This window comes from Hyaena hyaena, unplaced genomic scaffold (assembly GCF_003009895.1).
Source record: "Hyaena hyaena isolate Hyena2069 unplaced genomic scaffold, ASM300989v1 scaffold_1462, whole genome shotgun sequence".
Lineage (NCBI taxonomy): Eukaryota > Metazoa > Chordata > Mammalia > Carnivora > Hyaenidae > Hyaena > Hyaena hyaena.
Window position 1 is genome coordinate 233,151 of NW_024082096.1, and position 12,884 is coordinate 246,034.

At 50.9% G+C, this 12,884-nt stretch overlaps 1 protein-coding gene across 3 annotated transcripts in view; it reads right to left on the minus strand.

Moving 5' to 3' along the window:
* CABIN1 (calcineurin binding protein 1) overlaps window positions 1-12,884 on the minus strand; it is a 153,224-nt gene that overhangs the window by 116,090 nt on the left and 24,250 nt on the right. For all 3 annotated transcript variants that reach the window (XM_039223826.1, XM_039223829.1, XM_039223827.1), the window contains exons 7-14: window positions 12,346-12,475; window positions 10,565-10,714; window positions 7,430-7,716; window positions 6,168-6,336; window positions 3,280-3,416; window positions 2,525-2,742; window positions 920-998; window positions 148-335 (exon numbers count right to left, since the gene is read on the minus strand). In XM_039223826.1, coding sequence (XP_039079757.1) covers window positions 148-335; window positions 920-998; window positions 2,525-2,742; window positions 3,280-3,416; window positions 6,168-6,336; window positions 7,430-7,716; window positions 10,565-10,714; window positions 12,346-12,475 — 1,358 coding nt within the window. The remainder of the gene's footprint in view (window positions 1-147; window positions 336-919; window positions 999-2,524; window positions 2,743-3,279; window positions 3,417-6,167; window positions 6,337-7,429; window positions 7,717-10,564; window positions 10,715-12,345; window positions 12,476-12,884) is intronic.

A 12,884-nucleotide genomic window follows, 5' to 3' on the forward strand; every position in this document is an offset into this window, starting at 1 on the left:
TCTGAAAATTTCCCACATCCCACTTGCTCACTCTGAGCCCAGTGTCAGGCAGGTGCTGCATGTGCACATGCACACATATCCTCAACACCATGTCAAGTTCTCCTCCCTCCCTGTTGGGTGCCAGGGAAAGTCAAGGGCAGAACCAACCTGCAGTGCCAGGAACCGAGCCTTCAACCAATAAACGCGGACCACAAACTCCAGCCAGCCATCCTCAAACAGGTCCCGCTGGGATGACGCAAATGACAGCTGCAGGAGGTCACCCAGGAAGTGGGTTCCTGGGAAATCAGGCCCAAACCTGCCATTCACTACACCAGCAGGGCAGCTCCGAGGAGACACTGAAAACCATTCAGGCCAGAACAAGTCAACTTCAAGTGTATGGTCCAAATACCCTTCTGCTCCCTAGAGGTTGCCCTCAACCCTTGCCACACCTGCTTTAGTGTCCAGGAGTGCCTTGAACCCCTTGGGGCCTTACAGCCCCTTAAGTGGCAAGCATCAGAGAAGTCACAGAATCAGAGAGATGCAGAGACCCCCAAGGGCCCTTATTTTAGATACTGCACTTTGTTCACTGGGTAGTGGTTTAAAAGTCAGAATGATTCACATCATCTAGGAAAATTACTGGAATACATAAATCATCAAGTGACAACTTGAGAAATCTGAGATCCTACTTTCTTTAATCCTAAATAGAAAAAGCAGGCAAGTGGCTTCCTCTGGGAGCTCAGCTGCTGCGAACTACTTCTTGACTGTCCAAGGATTTCTCTGAGGGTCTGGATTTTCCCTGTCTCAATAAGCCAACCCAGGAAATGTACCCACTGAAAACTTAAGTCTGAATCCCATGACTCAGTTTCCCCACTCCTGTTCCCTCCTGGTTGCTGAGGGTTCAGAAAGTTACTCCTACCACAGAACACAGAAGTCTTCCTACCTGCAGAGCTTCTGCCCTTGGTCAGAAGCCACTGATCCAGCTGGAGCTCCATGCAGGAGAGAGACATCAGCATCATATCCTGTAGGACAGGCACCAGAAGGTCAGGAATGGAGTCACAAATGTTATCAAAGAGTGAGGGATGGGATGAAATGAAACAGAAATTTACTTTGATAAGTTGATAAAGTAAACTTACTTCCCTTTTATAATCAGTGGCTACTTGCCAGGACATAGAAACAGGCACACAGATCCTCCCTGGGAGGAGCTAGAGACCTGTTTTCAGTCCTAAGGGACTGCTCTGTGGGAGAGGCACCTCTGTCACCTACCAAATGCCAGGCCAGATACTGCATCCATACTACAGCACTCAAGCCTTAAAAGCGGCTGCATCAAGGGGCACCTGGGTGGCTCAGTCAGTTAAGCATCTGACCTCAGCTCACCATCTCACAGTTCATGGGTTTGAGCCTCACATGGGGCTTGTGCTGACAGCTCAGAGCCTGGAGCCTGCTTCAGATTCTGTGTCTCCCTCTCTCTCTGATCCTTTCCCTACTCATGCTCTGTCTCTCTCTCAAAAATAAAAAATAAATATTAAAAAAAAAATTTTTAAGTGGCTGGGTCTAGCCTGAGTACACAAGGAAGCTAAGGTCCAGGGATAAGGAGGCACCTGCCAAACAGGCACAGCAGAGAAATAATCAGCCTGGTATGTCAAGAGACCAAAGCCTCACCTCTTCCAGCCACTCCAAACTGCCCCCAGGGGAGCAGACTTCCTAGGCAGCAGCTGGCAGGACACAGTCCCTGAGCTGTCCCAGTATCCACGTTTCCCTAAGGACCTGTAAACCCTGAGCTCCTCGACTTTCTGTGCCCCTAGCCAGAAAAGACCACCCAGATGGGCCCTAAACTCCCAGGACACCGTTCCCAACATCCAGCCCTCCCCTTGTAACAGGAGAAGGGGACCAGAGCATCCAGTGTTCCCTTGAGCTTCAGGAAGCACCGAGTGGAGGAGCCTGGGTGCAGAGTGCAGTCAATGGGTAGGCTGAGCACAGTTGAGCCCCCTACTGCCGGTGGCCTCCACTACTCCCCTAAGCAACCTATTTAGCCTCTGTGTTTCTATTTTCTCACCTGCTAAACAAAACGGCAACAGGCCCTGGCACCTGGAACACAGCCAAACGTTTCACTTTCGCCCACTCTCTCCACTGGCTCTCCTTCATCTCAGAAGGCCGCTCCAGCACCAGCTCTGGAGCCTGAGCCAGCCCTAGAAGCACCCTCCTCCCCCACCATCTCATTCTCTCACCTCCACTTGCAGCTCATCCTGTCAGCTCTACTCCAAAGCCCTCCACCCGAGTGCCACCACTGTCACTCACCTGGCAACAGCCTTCGAACGGCACTGTGCCCACTCTCACCCCCGAGGACAGCCTCCTCTCAGCCTCCAAGGATCTCTCTAGACACAAACCAGGTCCCATGACTTTCCAGGGGCCCAGGTCCCAGGCCCACAAATGGATGCCGCTGAGTAGGCTCAACATGGCAGCAACCCCATACCCAAAGAAGGTCCCGGTGCCCATCCCCTGGTCCCAGTATGATACCAGCCCTCAAGAGGCCGCCAGCCCACCTGACCTTGATGTGCTTGTTGCTGCAGTCCCTGAGCAGCGGGTTGGGCAGGCTGGTGCTGTGCCTCCTCCAGCTGTGATAGATGCTGAGCACAACCTCTGCCAGGCCCGGCGGCCACCTCAGCAGGAACTTATGGCCCATGCCCTTCAGGTAGCGCATCATCAGCTCCAGGATGCCCCCATTGGTCAGGTTTTCCAGCAGGAATGCATGCACATCCTGCTTCTCTGCCCAGGGAGGGAGAAACAACTGACTTGAATGAGGGACCTTCCATGCCAGGGTCTCGTGTGTTCTTTGGGAGATGAGGGACAGGGGCAGGGTAGGGGCAGAGGCAGGAGCGCACCTATGTCCTCCTGTACAGTGGTGCTAAGGCCAGGCTGCTGGGCCCCCATCCTGACTCTAGCCCTCACCAGCTATGAGCAAGCCTCTCTGAACCTCCAGGTCTGAGGTGGGTATTGAAGGGCCAACCTCCACGCGCTTGCTGCCTCATAACGTGCACTCAACAGTTGTGTCACGTGCATTTGACTTGCAAAGCCATACCCCTGGCTTCAGCCTGAAGCACATGTCCTTCAGGGAACATAGTCAAGTATGAGCCTGGACATTTCAACAGACCTCCCAGCTGACCACGGAGCTCAGGCCCAAGACAAATCCAGGCAAACCTTTGACCGTACTTTAAATATCCCAGAACCATTCTCCTAGTATGAAACATAAGGAAGCTACAGGATAATGGGAGAAAGAATTCCCACAAGTTACTCGATTCCTACCAGACTCCATGAACGTAGCCGAGTCAAACGACAGTCTGTGGGGTCCAATGTTCGGGAAGCTTTGCAGTTTGGCTTCTGACTGGACTTCATAGGTATTAAAGGGGTCATCTTCTTCCTCCGGGTCCAGCTTTCTTAGCCTGCATGGAACACACCAAAATCAGAAAAGCCACACCACAGCACACATTCTGACACAAGCATGTGAATTCTTCCAAAGAGAGAAACTAACTGAGCAAGAAGGTAGATGCCAGTAAGTGAGTGGCGGGATCCAGAATCCAGGCCTCCAGGAGGCTCTGCCTCTCTCCAGGCCTTTGTGAGCTGGCATCTAGTCTATACCCTTGCTCATTCATTCATCCCAACAGGACTTGTGGATTCCTGATCGAATGGTGGCCAGGCATGTGCCAGCCACTGGAATTCAGCTGTTAGTGTGGCAAACCCTGCTCACAGTAAGTTTACCTTCTGATGGGAGAGACAGACAATAAACAGAAACATAAAAACAAAGAGCCCACATGAGGACCAACCACCAGAGAGGGCTTAAGACAGAGTCACAGGGGACCTCCTTTAGAGAGCTGAGCCATGAAGGCCTCTCAGAGGGGGTAATGCCTATGTGGACAATGGAAGAGAGGGGGCTGGCCCTGCAAAGAAGCAGGGCACGTACAGAGGCACAGGCCAGAAGAACACCCAGTGTATGTTCTAAGACCTGAGGGGAGCCCAGGTGGCAAGGATAAGGTACAGGAGTGGTGTATGGGGGCATGGAGAGCCCTTCTCAGCTTGGTCCCTCCATGGCTCTGCACAAAGCCCTGGGCCTGGGGAGGATCATTCTTTCAGCACCTCCCAAGGACCATGTTTTGGCCATCCTTGTAGCTTCCCCTCAACCAAACAACCCTGCAGCATAAACACATAAACCAGGGGCACTTTCAATTGCTTCATCCATTTATTGCACACACACCCTCACAGTGGCTACTGCAGGCAAACTGTCATGTTGTTGCCTGACCATTTAAAGAAGCAGACATGGAAACTAACAATCAAAATAGAGACAAAGAAGTCAGAAACCATTCCCCATAGGGAGGACAAGAAGGGCGCGTGACTGTCTCAGGGGTAGAGGATGCGACACTTGATCTTGGGGTTGTAAGTCTGAGCCCCACGTTGGGTGTAGAGATTACTTAAAACAATTTTTTTAATGTTTATTTTTGAGTGAGGGTGAGCACAAGTTGGGGAGGGGCAGAGAGAGAGAGAGACAGAGACAGAATCCAAAGCAGTCTCCAGGCTCTGAGCCATCAGCCTAGAGCCCAACACAGGGCTCCATCCCACGAATCACAAGATCATGACCTGAACCAAAGTCGGAGGCTTAAATGACTGAGACACTCAGATGCTCATAAAAAAATTTTTTTTAATCTAAAAAAAAAAAGAAAGAAAGACCCTTTCAGCAGGACTGAGGGGAGCATGGGGAAATGGGTCACTCAGACTCCCTGGCACTATCAACCACAGCCCCATCCTGCCCTGGCCCTAACCCTGAGGAAGAATTTATCAGAGAGCACCGATCACATCCTCTACTTAGAGAGAACAACCCTGATTTCCAAGCACTTCACTTCCACCTCAGAAAGAAAGGCAACAAATGAGGAAAATTGGGGATCTTGCTGTAAAATGGATTCACAATCCACCTAAAGCTTTTGGCTCCTCCTGCACTTGGATGTTGTCACCCCTAAAAATAAACTGTCATGGGCCAAATCACCAGCTGAGGATTCCCGGTTAAAGATGCATACTGGGGGCCACCTGGGTGGCTCAGTCAGTTGAGTGTCCGACTTTTGATTTCAGCTCAGGTCATGATCCCAGGGTCATGGGATCAAACCCCATGTCAGGCTCCACACTGAGCATGCAGTTTGCATAAGATTCTCCCTCTCTCTCTTTCTCATCCTCTGCCCCTCTCCCTTGCTCAAGCTTTCTCTCTCTTAAATACATGTATGAATACACACAACTACTTCTCAAACTCTATTCCAGTAACTGAAGGGATAAAAAGGCATGAACTCACAAAGACACAGGGGATAAGAGGAAGCCTCAGCAGACAGGAATCGTGCCTGTCAAATGTCAGATGGCAGCAAAATGATAGAGAAGCACAACCAGAACTGCTCTCTCTGCTCAGCTAAGGGCAGGAGAAGAGGCATCAGGAAGTCCACCTACTGGCACCATTAACAAAGGTGTCCAGGATGGCTCAGGAATCAAGGGCCCTGGAGCCTCTGGAGGAGGTGGGGAGACAAGGACAAAAAGCAAGAGGCCTGGTGAAGACAGGCTTAAGGAACACTGGAGTCCAAGCCCCTCCCAACTTGAAGCAGCCTGGGTGCTTCTCCTCCCACGAGGCTTCTCTGAGAACACCGGGAACTGGTGAAAGCAAGAGAATTTACAAGCCTGTCTTCCTCCTCCTCCTCGGAATGAGGGAATCCTGCTGAGCCTGGAGAAACCAAGCACACATACTCTTCCCAAAAGCGGAATGAGTGCTCCCTTCCGTGGGGTTTCCCAGAGTCTGCACCCAAGCAGCAGTGGCCCTAGGCCTCTCAGCAAGTGGGTGTCTGTGCGTGCATGAGGACATGAGCGAGCGGCCTCCAGCTCGGTGGATCCATCCACTTCCCAAGGGCCCACGGAGTATGTGATCCTCCAAAAGATGTGCAAGTCATGGTTCCTGCCTTCAGGAAGTTCAGAGGGTAGAGAAGTGAGTAAAACCCAAGATCCCAAGCCAGTGACATCTGTGCTTTGGCCATTGGCACAGATGTTATGGGAAAACAAAGGAGGTGCCCAGGGGAGAGGGTAGCAACAGAAAGAAAAACTCTACTGGTGGCAAAGGCTGGAGCCTTACATGTTTGCTTATTTTTGCAAATGAGAAAACGTCTGTATGGTACCTAGATGGCAAGAACTTCATCAGAAGCTCCTGGAAGTCTACTTTCTCTTCTTTCTTGCACTTGGTGTTTCGTACACGGGCAGACCGCCGCTTCGCCGTCTCTCCACTCTCTTCTGCAATCTTCTTCCGTTTTACTCCTTTCTTGGATTTATCTCCCCCAGAAACATCACCTTTACAAAGAGTGCAAACTGAAATCTTATAAGGGGCAGAGGTAAGAAAACGCACCAAAGAGGCACATGAGTGCCCCTAATTTTCTAATTCTACCAGTGTGTTTCATCTTTATTTCTGACACTCAAGAAACTGCTCGTCTTTTAACAAGAGTCCTGAATAAAGTTAATTTCAAACTCAAAATACTTAACTCACACCCTGCTTGAATTCACAGAACCCACAAGCCAGATCTCAAGATTATTCACCACAGCTACAGAACACTACAGTCTCAAACACTGCCCCAACATCTCCCTCTGGCTGGCTGGCTGCAGGAGCCACTGGCAACTCAGTGGATGTACCTAGGACATCACAACAGAGCAAACAGCAGCAACGCTAACTCTGCTCACCACCCAGGACCTTCTAAGGACCCAATGATAGGACATGAGCAAGAGAATCATGTGAATTATACAAAGAGCAAAGGAGTGTCACATATGCTTAAGCAAAAAAAGTTAGAAAAAACATACGTGTTCATTTAGAAACTTCTTTAACTATCAGATATTCTTTTCATCAGGGACATGGAAATCAAGAAAAGGCTTGGAACTTTTGTCTGAATTTTTTTATAACCTCATTGACATTGATAATTAAAAAAAATCAATAAAACCATTAAAAAATATATTCCCATATAGTAGTAACTTTGCTGACTGGTTTTTAAGGTCAAAAGCCTCAAAGTCAGTACACCCCAGTGTCCCAGGACACAGCACATGGCCAGCAGCAGAGCAGAACTAACAGAGGGTCCTGCCAGCTCACACATCACAGGTAGGAAGAGCGACCTGTATGCCAGGACCTACTAGCCAGGTGTTCAGCAGTCTCAAGAAGCTGCACCCCTGAGGTCAGACCCCCTCCTCTCGGGGGCTTTGGTGCTGAAGTGGCCCCCTGATGAGCAACAGCCCTGTGAACAGGTTGAATTCCCCTTGCAGAGCCAGGGGCTCTCACTTAACCCTTGGGCTGAGATCGGGAGCAAGACCCATCTCTCTGGGGAGGCCAGGGCACCGCAACACTCATTCTTGCCCAGCAAATGGGGCCTCCCCAGAAGCTGACCCCAGCAAACTTCCTCACCTGCAGGGACACCGGTCTCCAGCAGGCTGGGACTGTGCAGCGGGAAGCTGGCTGTGGCCACAGGGGCATAGGAGAGCACGGGTTCTGCCATAGTCACAGCTGGGTGTGCAGTGACAGGGCTTGGCTGGATCACACTGACAGGTGCCACCACCAGAGAAGACACCAGAGGCTGGCTCGGGTCCTGGTAGTCAGACAGGTCGATCCTCTTGCCAAGTCTGGGCCGCAAGGGCTCACAGGTAGTGAGGTGGTTGTACATGGCCAGCAAACTCTCTCCAAGGCACTTCCAGCTGCAAGAAGAGGATCGCCACACCTGGTCAGCACCCATTATCAGTTGCTCCAAGCCTGTGGAGAGGCGGCAGAGCTGGCCCCGCAACTGCCATCTCCGTGAGGGCAGGCAGGGTGCTCATGGTTTTTACAGACGAAATCCAGAGTCCAACACCACTGAGGTGGAGCAGACCGAGCAGAAGCAGGGCCCAGCAGCCTCCTGTCCTCAACCCCGGCACAAGCCCTGGAGCAGTTCAGGTACCTTCAGACCACCAGGCAGGCATGAAAACCACTGACTCACTTCAAAAAGGTCAAATTTTTCAATCATCTGTGGGTTTTCTCTGATGCCACTATTTTGGGCCAAGGGGAGGTGAAAAGGGGCTGCTAGTAGGGATGTGGTCTAAAGGGGCTAAATGGGCCCCTGGAAGCAGCATCTCAGTGGGGCCCCACCTAGGCCAGGGCCTGCAGCACGGCAAACGAAGACCACTGTGTGCTGTGCTGTGTGCTCTGCTGTACATCATATGATATGTGCTGTCAGGTGTCTGTCTTATTGTGGTGTGGTGTGTTATCCTATCTGCTGTCCCCTGCTCCATGCTCTACGTTGTTATATGTTGTGTTGTGGTATGATATGGTGTGGCACGATCTAGCCACCTGCCCATCACTGAACAGCTTCCCATGCTCTCAGGCTAAAACTCATACCCTCAGCCTCATGGTGCCGCATAGGCTGGCCCAGCCAACTGACCTGGCCTCATCTCATATTCCTCCTCCACCTTCCCACCATGCTCATGTTGTTTCAATTCTACAAACAAAATCATACCCCTACATACCACAGGAACTTTGCACAGGCTTCTTTCTGCCCCAAAACAAGGCTGTCACTCACATCCCAGCCCCTCTGCCACTCCTATCAGATTCCAGCCCTAGCACCTAAGCCTTTCCCTGACCCCCAAAGCAGTGCAGACTCCATTATGAGCTCCCCCCAAGATGCTGTGCTACTCTCCTCGAAGGGCCTCTCAGCTTGGGGCATTTTTTTTTCAGGTGACTGACTATCCCTCAAATGGCCTCCCGAGAGGGACCAGGCCTGCTATGGTGAGTCCCCAGCACAGAGCACAGTGCCTGACATGAAGCTGGCATCCAAACAATGTTGTGGAAAGAATAAAAATGGAAGATGCTTTAAAATCCAGAATCTAACCAAATGGAGGCTCCTAGGACTAGAAGGGATTTCCTACCTATTCTTTTCCAGTCTTCGGTAAGGGTTACATGCAGATGGGGAAGAATTTGTTCACCATCTCTATTATGTCTAATGCCTTAAACACACAATTTCATTCACCTAGTAGGCAATGAATAGACCAAGGGGTGGCAAACCATGGCCCACAGCCTGTTTTGTACAGCCCACAAGCTAAGAATGACATCTGCATTTATAAAGGGTTGTTATTCTCTCACACACACACCTGAGAAGAATATACAACAGAGACGGTACCTGGCCACAAAGCCTAAAGCACCTACCATCCGGTCCTCTGTGGGAGGAGTGTGCCAAGCCCGATAACAGACAGTGGTTATTTTAAAAGCCCCACCCACCATCCCAGAGAAAGAATCTCTGCACTCTTCCTCTAATAACTCAGTCCTGGACTTCACTAGCGAGTACCATGTCCTCCAGCCAAGTCCCCCTCCCTCATGCTTCTGTTGGCCTTCCCCTTGCATGAGGGCAGCCTGGACACCAGTTCACAGCTTTCTTCTCTAGTCACATCGCCAGGATCCTCTCCAGTGTTCTCAGGCCTTCCTCTCCTTCACTGTAGCAGGGAGGCAGGCACCCAGGACCCTTCCCGAAGTCCCGAACCCCTTGGCTGGGGAGTCCACACTCCCAGGATGTGGGCTCCTGCCCCAACTGACAAAATAATGGGAAAGCCATCTGACACGATGGCAAAACAGCCCCAACTTTCCAACTGTCTCAGAGTCCAGGCAGGAAGACATTCCTGGGAGACTCAACATGTGAAAACATACCAGCAGTCATACTATGGACCGAAAGCTAGGCCCCCTGAGTGTGGGCAGGGTGCTGGCTCTGTGCTGGCCACAGCTGCTCTAGTCCATTATCACAACAACCCTACAAAAGAGGGTTGCTCTCCCTGGTTTTAGGATTGGCGTGTAGCATCCCAGGGTCACCCACTTCAGGGTGCCAGTATCGGCCCCAGGCCTGCCTGATCCAGGGCAGGAGCTGCAGACCACCACATGACACCACCTCTGAGCAGAAGAACACTGCTATCAAAGCATACTACATTTAAAGATTCGAGATTCAATGTCAGAATTTTAAAAACAAAACTGCACACCAGATCTCACTAAGTGGCTGAATGACCCCAACTCTGGGAGGCTGCCAATACCAGTTTTCTCTTCCCTGGGGACCTCTCGCACACTGTGGGATTCACAAAGGCCATGCTGAAGCCCATCCTCCAGTGCATCCCACATAGCCCTTGAGGGAGAGCATGGGTTCAAGAGCCACAGAACCCACACCTGGGATCAACTCCAGACTCTCCATTCACCATTTCACTGCTCTGAACCCAGTTTCCTCCTGTCCAGTGTTTGGCAAATGTTAGTTTCATTTTCCCCTCTGGGAAGGGCAGACTGAGAGGGGGGTTTACTAGGACGTGGCTGGTGGCTGGCGTCAAGAACAGCAAGAGCAGAGACTTACATGAGGCATACTTGTGAGACCTGGACTGCTTCTTGACAGCCAACAAGTTAAGTGCACGCCTCTTGGCATGTGTCCAACATGCACCCAGCTCCCACTCACACCATCAGCACGGGGTCAGGCCTCGGGGCCTCTCCCTCCCGTGCAGGGGTCCACCAGCCAACCAAGCAACCCCAGAGACCCGGACGACCTACGTGAAGAAGGGGATGGGCTGCACCAGCTTCAAGTCTGGCTCCTTCTCCCGCACAGTCAGCGCCTGCCTCTTCTTCCGCAGCCCCAGGGCCTCCTCTACAATGGCCTGCGTCTCAGCTGCGCTCACTGACACATCATGAATTGACATGTCACTAAAATCGTGTAAGACAGAGAGAAATTACAATGTTACAAACTAGAGCCAAGGCTGAAATTTTACAGACAGGGATGCAGTTAAGTTAATACCCTTTAATCTGTATTCATTCTTCCTACAAATAAAATAACCCCTTGAGTCTGGCCCCTAAGGGCAGTAATTAGCATTCTTAATACCAACATACAATAGAAGTGACTAATACCCTTTGTTCCTCTACAATTCAAAATTGATCAAAGAGTTTTCATATGTATTAACAGTATCACAGTAATGTCAGAAAAGCCACAGAAAAATATAACCTCGCTCTCAATTATTTACAGAGAATTTTAAAAGAACTTTCCCATCCTGCCCAGTCCAAAAAAGTCATCAGACCACCTAAGCTCACCAAAGTTCCTGGTGTATCAAAACTACAGAAAGGGTGGGGGCTTTGAGGCCTCAGGTGCCCTCACCCAGACACACCTGCACCTGAGGTGGCCCAGCAATACCTGCCCTCCTGCCCAGGCTGTCCTGATGCCTCTCAGTGGGGCTCTACCACAAAGTGCCTTGCTTATGGATTTAGTTTTCCATTTTATTTCTCTCCAATGATGGTTAATACCATCAGGAAAGATATGAACAAGACATATAATCTTACAAGGGAAAGAGACAGAGATAAATAACCACCACCAGCTGAGTTCCAGGGGCCAAGGACTAGAGGACAGAGGAGTTGGTTCATCTGGAGGGCTGGGGGATGGAGGCAGCCAGAGTTTGGAAAGCTGCCCAAACTGGGAGCTGGAAAACAAAGAAGGAGAAATGGCACAACAGGTGGAGAGGTGGAAGGATGGCCTTCCAGGTGAGGACATGAGGAAGACAGGGCACAGGGAAAGGACAGTGCACAATGGGGCCAGGCCTGGTATCTGTTGGGGACCTACGGCTCTCTTCTCCTTGGGGAGGGAGAAGTAGGAGGCAAGGATGGGGCGCCTGGTGGCTTAGTCGGTTAAGCGTCCGACTTTCGCTTAGGTCATGATCTCGCAGTTCGTGGGTTCGAGCCCCGCGTCGGGCTCTGTGCTGACTGCCAGCTCAGAGCCTGGAGCCTGTTTCAGTCTGTGACTCCCTCTCTCTCTGACCCTCCCCTGCTCACGCTGTCTCTCTCTCTCCTAGAAATAAATAAAAAACATTAAAAAAAAAAAGAAGTAGGAGGCAAGGAGAACCAAGGGGGTCAGACTGTAAACCTCCTAGGTGATGTACCAATCATGTGCTTTGTCCTGGAGGCAAGGCAGGGGTGGCACAGGGTCAGGGTCATTTCTGGGACACTAAACATAGGACTCACTGGGAGCAAAGTCCTAGAAAGGAAAACAGCGAGGAGGCAAGGTGGGCAGTAGACTACTGCAAACATCCAGAGGACAGCTGGTAAATGCCAAGAGACAGCAGGGCAGTAGGGCAGCAGAGAGCCAAGAAGGGATTAAGCACATAGGCGCATAATAAGCAAGGCAGGATCAAAGTCAGGTGAGGGTGTAGAGCAGGGAATGAATTGCAGGGGCTCAACTGTCAGGTCAGGACCTGAGAGAAGGAGGTACACATGCCTCCTGATATCCACCAACCACACATTGTTGGGGGGAAAGGGGTTGCAGAACCAGCACAGGAAGAGGCAGGACCCACCATTTAAGAAACATTCGGAGGGAGTCCTTCCGGAGACAAGGCTGTTCTTCAAAGATCTTTTCCTTAAGAACCAATCCTTTGCTGTACCGGCAGTCCTTCTCCAAAGCTTTGCAGATGAAGTAGAGACACGCTGGCAGGGAAAGAAACAACATGACCTCTGAGCTTGTACCCCAAACCTCTGGCCTTGCCAGTTAACACCAAGAAAACATCTCTACTCTGGAATGGAAGTAATGATGGTAAACAATACGAGATACTACTTACCTAATTCAGTCAGGAAAGATCCTGAAAATACCACTGCTCACAGCAGATGAGGCAAACCCAAGTGCTGCTGTGGGAGGACAGGCTGTATGACCTTTCCGGAGAACCAGAGGTGTTACACACACACCTCCGGCTCAACAATCCACCCCTGGGAGCCACTGCAAACACCTGCAGGCCCATGGTGATCGGCTACTGGCTAACTGGAAATCAGCCTTCAAAAAACCAGGAAACCACTCAGTGCCTCACCAGGGAGCCTAGTTAAGGAAGGCTTCCCCAATCCA